We start from the raw sequence: 15,097 nt of genomic DNA on the forward strand, positions 1-15,097 counted from the left end.
GAATCGTAAACTCGTACGAATTTTCCTAAAATTAAAATTATAAAAAAATTATTATATATAGCATATATAAGCTAATATTTAATCAAAACATAACCAATTAACCATATTTAAATAATAAACTTCAACAATATTAAACAAAATTGTTCAGTACATTTAAACTCTGTTCAATCTTCAGTTCTAACTCTAACTTCAATTGTTCCTTTTTCTCATTTAAATATTTGAGCAAGTAATATATTTGAATGATTTCAAATCAATAATAACAAGCTTCTGAATGCATTCCCTAAACTTCAATGTACGTCATTGTCACGCATTGGCATAGCCATTGTCACACATTGGCATAGCTTCTGGACATAACAAGCATGTAAAAAACGAGTTAGGTTAATTGTAAAGGCAACATTTCAGTACCTTGGACTTGAAAAAAGAATTGGGTTTTGAAAGAAAATGAGACAAAAAAAAATGATCCAAAATAAATAAATAAAAATTAAACGTAAACTCGAACGAATTTACCGAGTTTAACACATGTTAACTTGGTCAAACTTTCTGATTTCACCAAAAATTGAGTTTACCTCCAGGTTATCACGTTTTCGGCACCTAAAAACGTAAATTCGAGGGTGTTTACAAGTTAACACCCGATTTATCAAACACCGACTAGGTCCTTGTTTTGAAACATAATTGCATCATTCAACATGTTAGATGAGAGGTTGAAATTCAACATGAAAAAAATGAGAGCATGAGATGGTCCTTTCTCTAGTCAGACTATCAATCCTATCCTACTGAGGTTCTTAGAGTTGTTCCCACCAAAAATAACCTAAAATTCCAAGGGGTTTCATGCCCTCTAATCCATCCTACGAGTGATAGGCATGTGGAATTCATTGACCACACTATCAAAGAATGTGTGTGGACTTTTCTAATCTGGTTAGCCTATCCTGTTAGCATTTGATTCTATAATGCTGATTAAATTATTCTTTTTTGGCTAGCTAGAAGAATTAATTTTTTTGAACAAGAGCTAGGAGAATTAATTTATCACCAAAACAGATAAAAAAAATGTAGTAGAATTTGCTTCATCAATCATTTTAATAGAATTCATTCTCGTGAGTGTTTCATTATACTTTAATGTGTATTTATACAATGATGTTGTTTTGGGCCTCAAGTATTTCTAACTTGGGCATCAAGTATATCTAACTTGTGCCTCAATTATCTCTAACTAATATACAATATATTAATAAATTATCCAATGAATATTTTATATATTCTAATACATTTATGTCATGATTCCCTAAAAAAAAATCATTTATGTCATGTGATGAACAGGGAACCAATCATAATTTAGAAGAGGGTTATGTATGTTCTAATCATCATCAAACTAGTAATTTCTTCTCTATTTAAATTTAAAAAATGGGACGAAGTGCTCATTTTGTATCCTTACATTAACATCAATTCTAAACCTAATAGTCATATTTATAAGAATCTTCACCTATCTAAATTAGTGATGGTCGCATAAGCTTTTGTTGCGGCATTAGGTTTTGATTTCACTATGGGTTTGGGGTTTCACATAATAACGTTTACCATGAATACTTTAGAGAATGTTCGGAAGACTCCAAAAAAAAACGACGGTTTCTTTTTTTATTTTATCAGTTTTTCGCACGTCCTATGCAGTTTAGATTATATAATCTGAACGACATAAACATCCCTAAAACACCGAAACATTTAAGATTTTAAAATTTGAATAGGACGTGAAAGAAACTCATAGGGATAAAAAAAAATAAGGCAAATATTAACTTGTGCCCTCAAGGGCACATGTTAAGGAACTCATTATAGAAATATACATATTAAAAGTCGTGTAGTCAACTTTTTATAAGTTAAAATATTATGTTTTCCAATGCAAAATTACTCTTTTTAGGTCTCTTAACATGTGTCTTAGGGCACAGGTTAACATGACCAAAAAATAATAACCGGAAAAATTCTTGAGTGAATTACTATATGTGCGCCACGATTCATGATGATTGGGCTCGCGAGCCTTTTTTAACTCATTTAGTTTTTTTTTTTCTTATGTTAGGAGAGATCAAAATTCAAAATCGTATGGTAAAATAGTTTATGTTCACTCAAGAGTGTGTTTGGCTATAAGAGGCTCCTCTATGTTTTTTACAATCATTTGTATAGATTTGCCACATCTATGTATATAATTTTTAATTATTTGAGGTATGTATTTTATCAAAAAAGTAATGAATAAGAATTATGAAAACAAATTTCTCTACGTCACTTTGGTTCTTTTATCCCCCCACTTGGCAACCAACTTCACCACTTGAATTCTAGAACTTCTAGCACCGCAAGGAAACATGAATCAGGAATAGGATACTCCTTTTTCATTTTTTCCTTTGACTCAATGCTACCCTAATTATTTTAAAATAAAATAAAAATAAATAAAGTAAAAAGGGTAATTTTTCGATGTAAATCGGATATCACACCAAATTGCATGGTCCAATATCTCAAGTATCGTAAGTTCTAAATCGGCAATAAACATTTTGAACTAAAACATGTCCAAACTAGGGTTAGAATTATCCAAAACTATGATTATGTTAGAAGATATTTGTGTCGTCTGATCCGAGAATCACAGGTAAAAATTGCATAGATTAACTTCTCAAGTATCGTAAGTTCTGAATCGGCAATAAAACTCTTAAAACATGTCTAAACTCGGGTTAGATATCCAAAACTATGATTACATTAGAAGATATCCGTGTCGTCTGATCCGAGATTAGCGGGTAAAAAAGAAATATTTATTTTACTAAAACGAATAAGAAACAAAAAGAAGAAGCATCATAAGCACCCCCACAAAGAAAACAGAAACAGGTCCTGCCTGCCTGCCCTTGAAGGTTTGTAAAATCAACAAAGCCGCCCCCTTTTTTCTTTTGAGCCTACAAATATGAATTTCTTCCTCACATTTTCTTCAAACCCTCTTTTCCTTTTTCATCTTTTTGCTTTATAACATCAACACAAAACAACTAACTCTGTTCTACCACAAAACAAAATCATCTTTTTAAGGTTCTAAAGAACAGAACAACTCGTTCTTGCTTCGTTTCTTAAGGTAACTTCAACCTCTTCAAGATTTCATCTTTTTACACATTGCGATCTGGGTTTTGTTTTCTTTGATCTAATCTCTTCTTATTTCACAACCCCATTTAAAAAAAATTCATTTTTTTATGATTTTTTTCCTCTGTTTATTGAATTTTCAATGTTAGTCTAGTTTGGTTGGTTGAAAATTCTACATTGTTTATGTTTTGTTTTTTTGATAAATTTTTAATAATATATGTGAATTATGAGGGATCAGAATGATTCATATAATGGATAAAAATCCAAGCTTGATGATTTCTTTTATAAATATTGTGTTGCTCCTGTTTTCCTGGAAGTTGATGAAATCTGGGTTTGTCTCTATTTGAATCTCATGTTGAATATTCTGTATATGGTTTTTTATATTATTTTTTATGCTACAACTTGTAATGTGTGTTAATTTCAGTTGAGATTTTGTTTTCTAATGAATATATTTGCAGATCCCTTAATAATTGTTATGGTATTCATATATTTTTTTATGGTTTTTTGTTCAGGGTTTAATCAGGGAATATAGACACATATTTCTCTATGGTAAGCATATATTTAACCTTCTATTCCATGCTATATCATTGAGTTACAAAAATGTATAGTTTCAATGAGAATGTTAGTAGATTGTGAATTTGTGATGATTAAATGTGGATCAAAGTGGTTTTGTATTTATGTGTCTAATTTAATTTCTATTTGATTGTGATCAATAGGGTGAAGCACCAGCGTTCCTTGTTGATGACCTTCAGGATGGACCTCTTAATGGTCTTGAATTGAACAATGGAACTTGCAAAACAACTACTGTCGTTGGCGAAAAAACGGTAAGATTATACTTTATGCTTTCAAGATCATATTTTTATGTGTATTTGTTCATTAATTAGATTAGCTAGCTAGCCAATTTATGCCTAAAACAAAAACCGGGCCTCCGTTTGTTTGACAGTATGTCACTGTTGGAGCTGATGATGGAACTTTGTCCATTGACGTTCAAATTTTTGACCGTAGTCTTGGAGAATGGTCAGTTTGAAGTTTCTTAGCCTCATAGCTGTTTTTGTAAGGCTTTTTGTTACTGATATTCATTTTGGATTGCAGGGTTCACCCAACTGTGCTAGGCACCAAACCCTTGTCATGCAATGGACACTCAGCCGTGCTTTTCGAAAACCGGATCCTAGTTCTTAAGAAAGGTTCCAAATCAGATGACCAGATATGGTTTCTAGAGGTGAGTGTTTATAAGAAAAGAATATAGTAATGCATGAAAAGTCTGAAAAAATGTAGTAGATTTCTGTGTTATATAATAAGTGCTAAATGCTAATTTGTTTTATTGGTACTAGGTGGACACTGAATATGTTAGACAGCAGAGGAAAAAATTGGGGACTGAGGTTGTTGCTTGGAGTAAGGGTGTGATAGGCAATGCTGAGAAACCTATTGTTATTAGTGGTCCTTCTGGAGTTGGTAAAGGAACACTAATATCAATGCTCATGAAGGAATTCCCTTCGATGTTTGGTTTTTCTGTGAGTCATACAACCCGTGCTCCGAGAAATATGGAGAAAGATGGGGTCCATTACCATTTTACTGAGAAGAGTGTGATGGAGAAAGAGATCAAAAGTGGAAAGTTTCTCGAATTTGCTTCTGTCCATGGTAATTTGTATGGGACCAGTGTTGAGGCTGTTGAAGTGGTAGCTGATGCAGGAAAAGTAAGTTACTTCTACTTGACTATCATTCTAAATTCTAATTCATTTTATTTGAAGCTTGGATATTAGAACATTAAATCGTGGGTACACTGGTGTGTGGCATTTTATCCAAATTACCATAGATTTCGACAAGTCTTGCATTTATTCATTCTGAGTTCAGCTAAAGGTTTTAAATAAATATTTTTTTTCCTTGAAGTTTTTAGAATTGATTGATTTTTACAAATACCTATGACTTCGAGAATGTAAGGATTGACTTGACTTGAAGAGCCATTATTGCTGAACTGTGGATTATAGCGTTGTTAGAGGCACATAATAACCTCTCATTACGTTGTTGTGGTTCCGAATTACGACAATTTCTTACCTGATATTTTAATTTTTAAATATTCCAGAGGTGCATTCTTGATATTGATGTTCAAGGAGCAAGATCTGTTAGGGCTAGTTCTCTCGAAGCCATATTCATCTTTGTCTGTCCACCATCAATGGAAGAGCTTGAGAAGCGCCTTCGTGACAGGTGAGTAGTGGCTGCTTAGTGATGTATTTTTATTCTCGACTAATCCAAAATTTAGTCTTAACTTAATGTTTTGAAAACAGAGGGACTGAGACTGAGGAACAGATCCTAAAGCGACTGCGTAATGCTCAGGCTGAGATTGAGCAAGGAAAGTCTTCGAATATATTTGATTTCATCTTATACAATGACAACCTTGAAGAGTGTTATGACAGACTTAAGGTAACTCTCCTGCTAAAGCAAAAACTTCCTCAATCCTGAAAAAGTTCTTATCATCCTAATATACGTATGTTCATTGGTGCAGAAATTACTGGGACTTGATGGTTTTGTTGCAACTGCACCCAAATTAGGTAAGAATTTTTTTAAGTAGCCAAACTGAATGTAAATTTTCAGTTTATAAAGCCATGAAGGTAAATACTAACATGTATAAATCTGTCAATCCAGCAGCACCTAGAGAGATTAATCTACCAACAGATCATTCAGTGTCTAAAATTGATGACAAAATCATCATAAGCTGCATCTCTTCTGGACTTGACAAGGAGTCAAAGAATTCGTAAGACATCTAAACATATAATACTCTAGTGAATCACCAATTTCGTTTCTTAAATCGTAGACATTGGACCATTTGATTCATAAATTAACAAAATTTCAAAATGATCCCTGAAATTGAAATTCCTTAATCATATTAGTTCTTTTGGATGACCTTTTGGAATTTTGTTAATTTCAGGAATCAAATTTATCTGAGTCCTATAATTTTCTTTACTTGTTTTAGCACTATAGGGTAAGGTGCTGATCTTGTATTTGACTTGACAGGATCATGTTGGATGTTTCCTCACTGAAAGGGGGTGCACCTGGAAGGACAAGAGGACTTGATTTTCAAGTCATAGGCTCTATTGATCAGCTTAGCTAACACTCTATGAACTTTAGCCACAACTAACTTGGTTTTTCATCATTCTTATTGTAACTTGCGAAAATGCGACGCTCGAAAAGGCATTAGATTTATGCATTAGACATTTTTTTCACTCTTACCAGCGTTCTTTGATTATTTATGGCAATTGAAATTGACTTGAGTAGTGTTGGTGATGACACATTATTATTCCCTGCATGGGCAATGAGATAATTTTTGTTATTTTCGTGTCTCTAGTATATTTCATCAACATAGAAAGCATAATATCGTTGAACACTCCTAAGATGAGTATGTACACCTTGTGTCTGGCTAGATATGGTGGTTCAAGTTATATTCTTTTTTTTTTTATTGATACTTCATTTCAAGTTATACATTTTCTAATAAATTGAATTTGTTGTGTCTGCATGTTCCATGTTTTGTTAATGCTTGTTTGACAGTTATACATTTGTCCTTGTTGGTAACATTTTCACTATGGAGGCTGCCCCACATTTAACTTGCCATCAGTGCTCCAACCTCCTAAGGTCTAAGGATGAGTTGGAGTACTTTAATTAGCCCTACACATTGTTCTGGTGATGTGCCTCTAAAAATGTAAGAACAATGATCACTGGTCTCTTCCAAGCTTAACTCATGGTATTGAGTTTAAGTCTAAATTATGAGAATGCATACTGTTAAAATATTGAGAATAGAGTTTTGTATTATTGTATATGTGGCTCTTCCTAGTTCAAAGATTTATGAAATAGACAAATTGTTTTGGTATTAAAATTGTATTTAAAACCAATACCAAGATCACCATATGTTACATATGGCTGAACAAAAAAGAACCTTATTTTGTCTGATTAATCAAGATCACCATCACCGTTAAAATACATTTGGACGGAAAAGTTTTATAGAGAAGAGGACAATTTGCAAAGGCCGTTAAAGCAGTTTTCAGTTGTGACGAGTGTGCCCACAGGCCACAGGGAAAAGTGTTTGTCATATTGTCTAGTTTTGGCACTAACATACATAAGGGGGATTGAATGTTGTTGAGTTGATGATGTTACAATTAAAAGTTGGCTTAACTATGCCCTTCATATCATATCTCATCCAAATCAACTCCAACTAGCCGTTAGCTATTTCATTCATTAATCAATATCAATCCTATGGTTGGTTTAGTCCATCATGTGGGGTAGATGAGCATGCTATTCCAACTTGCTCTTGTTGTTGTACCACTTGCAACTGCAAGGTTTGTATTTTTCCACATATATATTATCGCAAAGCTAGGAAGGTAGATTAAAGTACTTTTTCCCTTTCAATTGAGCACTTTGTAAGGAGTTAACTCAAATATCGTAGAGCTGTGAGTTCAACTTTTGTTGCTAACGTGAGAACCTTATTGATGAGTAATATGTAAATACCTTATTGTTATTTGAGTTGTAAGATATACAGTAGTTTTGTTGAACGTTTAAGACTCAACTCACGTAAACCTCCATGTTTATAGAAAAATGATCAATTCAATGTGTATTCGGAGGAAGTAACATCAATTATTCAAGTCAAATCGATTTTATAATTGAAACTCATTAATCACTTCATTATATAGTTTATAATGAAACATGGGATCAAAACAAATCTACAATGGAACACAATACATACAGTGTTTTGTTTGTTAATTTAAAAGAAATTAATTTAAGTATAAACTGTCGAATACTATTTATTGGTTGGTTATACCAAATATTTTGTGGCACTTGACTTGTGTGGTTGTAGTTGTGACTTAGATTTGAACCAACGTAGAAAGAGGGGAATGAATGAGGAAAGCAAGGCAATGTGCAACTTGCCATCTCCCCACCGAACTGTGTTTGTGTGTGGGGACCATGAAAGAGCTTATTCACGGGACCAAGTTAGGGACACATGCCACTGCTGTCCTTCTCTGCCTACACTTACAACTATGGTGCGTTTAATTGGTCAGCAATTCACGTGCTAGGGTTAATAAGGTGCCATATAGGCAGGCATATACTCCATCCGTTCCTTTTTAAGTGTCACTTTTGGAGAATTTTTTTGTTCCTATTTAAGTGTCACTTTACATAGTTCAATGCAACATTAAATGTTATTTTACTAATATTACCCTTATTTATTATTGTGGAGAGAGAAATATATGTAATGAGACATTAAATAAATAAGGTTATTATAGTAAAAATAGAAATTATTGTATCAAAACTAGCAACATTTATTGATTGTCTTGATTTGTGTAAAATGTCAAAATGTGACAATTAAAAAGGAACGGAGGTAGTAGTATTCAACTAGTTTTTCCACCCGTGCAACGCACGGGCAAACGGGCGAATAAAGATTTTTTGTGGCGTTAACAAATTGTTACTCTAAACGTACCACCAAAATAAAAACATATAATGCATTTGTTAGACAAATCAGATTATGTTGTCATCATCAAAATAAAGATTTCATCATTTGACATATAGTTCAATTTAATTTAAAGCAATCACATAACTCAAAAAGGCTATAAGTGACACAAAGAAATAGTCGACACTTGGAAGAGCAATTAATCCAAAAAATAAATATCCTTCTTGAAGATAGATGCATCATCGCATGATAGCTCCAAAGTAATATACAAAATTAAACAAAGGTTTTTGAATTTTATAAATATAGCTTGGATAATTCAATTTTTATTTAAAATTCACTATGAGGAGGAAGGTTCCGTAAGCCTCCCGTGTTTTTTGGGCATATGTTTGAAAGTATCCTAATGATTGGGTAAACAAAGAGTGAATCCTAAGTAAAATAATAATTTTGTTTGTTACAAAGATAAATTAAAAAAAGCAAGTAATTATGGTTACCCAGATTGATGTTAGCCTTATTTGTTTACCCATAAGAATAGTTGTCTCTCTATCATCAGTAATTATTCAAGTTACACTATGAGGAGGTTTGGGGCGTATTTTGAAATTATCCCAATAGAATGGATAAACATAAAGTGTGTCTTAAGTCAAATAGTAATTTTGTCTATGTTTACAAAGATTAATTAAAATAAAATAAAGGAAGTAAATAACCCAAAAGCTGATATAGATATCAAGTCTTTGAGCAACTCTCCAAGACCTCATCTTTGGAATAGCTTCCCTATGCCGCTTTCCAACCACACAAGCAGTGCAAATAACAGGGGAATCCTTGAGCACCGGTAATCCTCATATCGTCCCTTACACATATCTTTTTGAATCACAACAATCAGACCCTTCTGCTGAAGCTGACCAACATTGAAGAGATTATTTTGCAAGGTATGTAAGTAAAACATTATTACTATTGTAGGATTAAGCATCAAAGGTAATTGACTTCATTGTTGAGTTACTATTGTTATATAAAAGAATAAAAAAATAGGCAAACCAAATCATTATTAAAGCAAGATATTGTTTAATTCTACTCAAGTATATCATAAGTATTGTCAAGTAAATAAACAAAAAGTTGATATAGAGCTAGAATAAAAGCTCACAAAACATAGTTTTAAATCATTGGTTGCATAGCTCAGCATATAGAAATTACTCAATGTACTAAACCACATTCAAGAGTACTATAAAACTCAACCACGCAACTTCATTGGTCATTTGCAACTAAGTTGTTTTAACAAAATTCGAAGAGACACACACACATTGGTACTGAACTGAATTAAGACATGAGAAAACCAAACATTGGTACTGACCTACAGTTTTATATCATCAAATTTCCACTAAACCGTCAATCCTACAAACATAAAAAAAACCTTATTAGCAAAGGCGAGTGAAATATTAATCCATTATATTGAGCACTTTAGTCCCCTAACTTAAGATCAGAACCTGATAGCAATTAGCAAAGGCAAATGGACATGAAAAGCAACCTCGCCATAAAAATAGAACCAAAATGCACAAACACAACGCTATATAGTATACCTTGTGATTCTATGCAAATAACTGCTCCAACAATCTTCACAGGAGGAACCAAATCTATCAAGAAAGCAAAATATAGCTTTGTATAAGTATCACCTGTCATGAAATTAACAAAACATGCCTTGCAATTCTGTTGAATGAAGTAAAGTTTTTAGAGAATTATATGACTATAATTATACAAAAAGTTAATGAAAAAATAGACAATGAAAAAAATAAGATTCCTAAAATAAATAATCATCAATGTCATGTGGTTGAGTAAATAAAATCGATCACAAACCTGCCCAATTGTTCTCAACATTGCTTAAGCCCAATATATAATTCATGATTTTAAAAATTCTCATTGTCTACCTAAAAACACTATATAAGTATATGCATATCTAAAATCAAAAAATTTAATTTCATGACAGTTGTAAAATAAATTAGAGACCAATCCATACAAAGAACATATAGAGTATGAACATATATTCCAAAGGTGTCCTAAATTCTAATGACAACAAATTATTTGATAAAGAGATATCAGGTAAAATAGAATCAAACTAAAGTGACAATTTTGTGGACTACTTATTTTACACATTTAACAGGATCTTAGACAAAAGCATCTATTGACTGCAATAATCTATATTATCCAAATAATATAATAATTTTGTGGACTGTTTTATACATTTACCAATTGGAAGGTTGAAACAATAGTGTTGTTGGAAAACGATGGATAGTTAGATGCCTTTCGGAACAACTTTGAATCTTGAAAAGGAAAGCGGGTAAATTGTTTGTTTCAAATTTCAAACCAATTTACAAATACAGCCAAGATGTAGTGAGTAATGTCCCTATTCTGATTTCTTCTGCAGAAAGAGGATGACAAAAGTCATTGAAAGTGCTGGCATTCTGCAGAAGTTTGCCTGTGTTATTTTGACTTGTAGTGTTCTATCCATTGACTCCCTTGGACATGGTTTCAAAAAGTTCTAATTCCAAGTGATGTCATCTGATTGCAACATTAAAAAAAACACATATTTAATTCACTTTTCAATAGTGAGTATACACTATTTTAAATCATGCTAGATAGCAACTAAGTTAGCTTCTTCTAATTCAATAGATTTCAAATTAGCAACTTAAGTTCTTATTAAGTTATATAAAAGATTTATAAGACAAAATATATTCATAATCCAATCATGTAGCCATATATCATTTAAATATTCCTATTTTTGTCATAGCATAAAACTTACAACTAATTGATTCAATTTAGTATAAAATCTATCACCAAATAGTTGTGTTTATGATATGACACAATTAACATAACAGGGAGGAAAATAGCGGGAAGAATCAGATTTTCATAATTTGTGTTCATGTGTCATTTTTAAAATTAATTTGACAAGATTATATTACTTTTTGGGAGAAACTATTTCAGTCTGTAATTTAAAAACAACAAAACTAATATATTATATCTTGAAAGACACTATATAAATCACTATAATGTTAAACAAATAATACTAATCAAGTATAATATTGGGGCTATGACAATTGAAATAAAAATAGTGCTAACCAAGAGAAAAGCAAGCTACTTTTCATTCATTCTAAAGACTCCAAATTTCCACTCATTCATTCTAAAGACTCCAAATTTCCACAGCACTATACATCTAAGAAAGATTAGACATTCAAAATTAATTTACCTTATTGTGCAAGGATAACTGACTTGAGATCATTCACTAATTCCTGTCATGATTGCATGTTTAGCCCAAAATTAAAACTTATAGTTAATACCAAAACACCCAAAACAAACCAAGTGACACCCAATAAAAGTACTTCAACAAACAAATTATATAAACTATTCCAACAATAACACAAAGGGTTAATCTAACCAAGTGATAAACATAAAAAGTGAAAAAGTGTGTGTGAACATGATAAATCTCTCTTATTCAGACACAATCTTCAACCATAGTTTCAATCACTCATTCAACATTCATATCAAAATTAAGTATAATCCATTAAAAAAATCCCAAATAAACTTAAACTAAAAATTTATTCAAGCAAATCCTAATATGTAAATCTGTCAAGCAATAAAACATTAAAAAAAACAGAATATGAAATTGGGATATGTATCCAGAAAAAGTTATAAACTTTTATCGGTAATAAAAGGTGAATAGAACATTTATAAAATCCAATTTCAATTATAAAGATCAAACAAATGAGTAAAACATAAAAATGATAATTTAGCATCCATGACCTCAGAACTTGATTATGAGTTAAGCACATTTAAAACAAATGTTAAATGCCATTTATGATGCGGTTTTTTTTTTTAAGACAAAATTACAAACACTTAATTAAATGTCATTTCTTGTACGATCTAAAACAAAATAAACGAATATGAAACAAAATAAACACATACCTTTTCTTGTTGCTTTTTCTATGAAGGTATCTTGAGAATGAATGATTCAACCCAATAGCTACTGCAATTTCAATTTCAATCATGTGCTTATCAAATGCAGTTATCACTTACAAATATGACCAACATATTGACAATGACAACAACTATCTATCATTTATCCAAAAGTTATAATGTTAACTTGAAATTCCAACTCACATCCAAAAGCATTTCTTAAAAACAGAACAGAACCAAACTATGTGAAAATAACATGAAAAGAAAAATAGAAAAAACATAGAAAACATAAATAAAACGAAAATAATTAAATGCAAAGTTAGACAAATGCAAATCTGAAAATACATCAACCAATCTTTTCACATATGAAAAAGTTAATGTAATTAAAGTAATCTATTAAAGTTGAATAAAATGAAGTTATTATTATGATATAAAATAAAATAGCAATACCTTGCAACCATGTTGCTTGATTTCTCATATAGATTTCTTCATTTCTGCACAAAATCACGTAAAACAAAATTGCAAAATCAGAATTACTCAAACTAACAACCCATCATATTTGAAGCTAACATAGTTAATGAAAAATCCACTATCCATTATAATTTACAAAACAGAAGCAATAATTAATTAACGTTTTGAAATTCAATTTGAAAACTGAATCCGATACCTTTAATTGTCATACCTATTTCTTGAAATTCATCAGCACCAATTTCTGATTGCACATGAAAATAGAAACATGGAGTGTGTGAGTAATTTTCCAGAAAGATAAATGGAATTTGACCAAAAAAAATGTTTACTCAAAATTCAAAATATAATGGATCTATAAATCCGAAGATGAAAATGGATGAATCATTACCTCCTCCCCAGAAGTGTGTGTTGCTATCTCATTCTTTCATTTAGCGACAGATCCAAAATTTAAAACTACAAAAACAAATAATATTAATGTTTAGAGAGATTTATGACAATATAAACAGAACCAAATTAAAATGAGTATTTTTGGATGAAAGAGAGAGAAAGGAACTGATGATACCTCAGCGCGGTGGAGAGAGAATTTCGACGTGGTGGTCAACGGTGGTCTCAAAATTGAACTTGATAGAATGTATAAATGAATGAGTTGCTTTTGTAGAGGATGAAGAGATGAAGATGATGATGGCTTTATTTTAGTGGGAGGAGGCCGAAATTGATAGAAAATGATGAAAGAAGGTAGAAGAAAGATGATTTCATGGATGGAGGTTGGGGTTTACGTGAGAGAGTGTGAGGAAGAGAGAGAGAGAGTGGTGTTGAGTTTGTGTGTGAGAGAAAAAGTGAGGAAAATAAAAAGAAAAAGAAGTTTAGAAGGAACTAGCATGGACACAAGCACGGGCTAGAATTCCGTCAAACTTAAGGGAGATAATATTGTGATGTAGCAGAAGTCCGTTAAAGTTCAACATTAGATGAAAGAGTGCAGGTTGAACATCAAAAGAGTGAAAAACTCATACTTAAGCCTTAACGTTTTGGATGAAACTGTAGTCTCATTTTCACTGTGTTGTTGCCCTTTCTCCGATGTGTTGATCCACATTATTGTTGGCTCCACCAAAAAGTCCAACTGTGGTATGATATCCTGGTTCAATGTTGTAGGGGAGAGGGAGTGTTCTAGGTGGTGGATCACGAACACGGAGAATCTGAAACTTAATGGAGAGATGTTAATGTGTTAAATGTAAGTTAAAATTTTATATTGTATGCAAGAGTAGATGTGAACAACATATAAATAATATGATCCATGTTGTAATGCCTTGAGACTTTGGATGAAGGTTTGATGTTAATCTCACTCGTGTGATTGCTCTTAGCCTAATGTAAGGGTGTTCAAAACTGAACCAATCCAATACAAAAACCACAAACAGAACCAATCCAAACCGAAACTGCAAAAAACTGCATTTGATTTGGATGTATTCGGATCACTTTTTTACTCAACCACATGGTTTGGTTTGGTTTGCGGTTTTCATTTTACCAACCGAACCAAACCAAACCAAACTGCAACATAATAAAAACACTAATTAAAATCTATGTCACCTAGACCAATACTCATAGAAACTCAATGAAAACTTTTATAAATGACATATTTTTTCTCTTGTTAAGTTTCTTCTTTGCTTTTTTATTTCAAAAATGTATTTATGTTCTACTTGAACTTTTAGAGAATGATAAAATATAAGTATTTTACATTTTTTACATAATAGAATTAATTTTTGTCCACATTTTTAATTTGGTTTATGTTGTTTGGTGAAAATGAAAATTTAATGTGGAATGAAATTAAAAACATTGTCGGAACCTTGCTGAAAATATGTTGTGTGTTACCTTTTTAACTCGATTTTAATGTTGTAAACAAAAAATTGTATTGTCTCAAAAAAACCGCACCAACCCATCCAACTCAAACCGTATTTGTTTGGTTTGGTTTGGTTCGGATTGTGCTTTAAAAGTCAACCGAACCAAACCAAACCACATGCTTTTTTATCTTGCGGTTCAGATGACTTTTAGCCTCAAAACCGAACCAAACTGCACCGCGAACACCCTAGCCTAATGTGATCATACAACTCAACTCAGACTCTCACAGAAGTTCCGACGTTGTGATAATTTTATTTGTTAGTTTTTGAATGTCGTTTTGTTTAATTT

The 15,097-nt window shown here is 31.8% G+C and overlaps 1 protein-coding gene and 1 long non-coding RNA gene across 9 annotated transcripts; one reads left to right on the forward strand and one right to left on the reverse strand.

Annotated features, from left to right (window-relative positions):
• Window positions 1-2,822: 2,822 nt before the first annotated feature.
• AGK2 (guanylate kinase) lies at window positions 2,823-6,412 on the forward strand. Of its 4 annotated transcripts, none has more exons than XM_085730711.1 (11): window positions 2,823-3,082; window positions 3,600-3,636; window positions 3,804-3,911; window positions 4,031-4,104; window positions 4,180-4,306; window positions 4,419-4,781; window positions 5,168-5,289; window positions 5,370-5,505; window positions 5,588-5,633; window positions 5,728-5,836; window positions 6,097-6,412. In XM_085730711.1, exons 2-11 carry the CDS (start codon window positions 3,634-3,636, stop codon window positions 6,191-6,193), a joined length of 1,185 nt encoding a protein of 394 aa, XP_085586837.1. In that variant the 5' UTR covers window positions 2,823-3,082; window positions 3,600-3,633; the 3' UTR covers window positions 6,194-6,412. The 4 variants fall into 4 exon arrangements, with proteins under 4 accessions (XP_085586837.1, XP_085586838.1, XP_085586839.1 ...); XM_085730712.1 differs by having other exon boundaries at window positions 5,731-5,836; XM_085730713.1 differs by lacking the exon at window positions 4,031-4,104.
• A 2,614-nt stretch (window positions 6,413-9,026) lies between these two features.
• Window positions 9,027-13,792, reverse strand: LOC146909831 (uncharacterized). Of its 5 annotated transcripts, none has more exons than XR_015020635.1 (10): window positions 13,482-13,792; window positions 13,308-13,372; window positions 13,134-13,163; window positions 12,902-12,945; window positions 12,461-12,521; window positions 11,745-11,787; window positions 10,748-11,059; window positions 10,084-10,137; window positions 9,858-9,898; window positions 9,027-9,407 (listed from the first exon to the last, which is right to left on the reverse strand). It is a non-coding gene; the product is annotated as an uncharacterized LOC146909831 (long non-coding RNA). The 5 variants fall into 5 exon arrangements; XR_015020636.1 differs by having other exon boundaries at window positions 10,742-11,059; XR_015020633.1 differs by having other exon boundaries at window positions 13,119-13,163.
• Between the last annotated feature and the right edge of the window lie 1,305 nt (window positions 13,793-15,097).

The sequence above is a fragment of the Medicago sativa genome, chromosome 7 (genome assembly GCF_051527215.1).
Source record: "Medicago sativa cultivar Bolivia chromosome 7, Bolivia_mono, whole genome shotgun sequence".
NCBI lineage: Eukaryota > Viridiplantae > Streptophyta > Magnoliopsida > Fabales > Fabaceae > Medicago > Medicago sativa.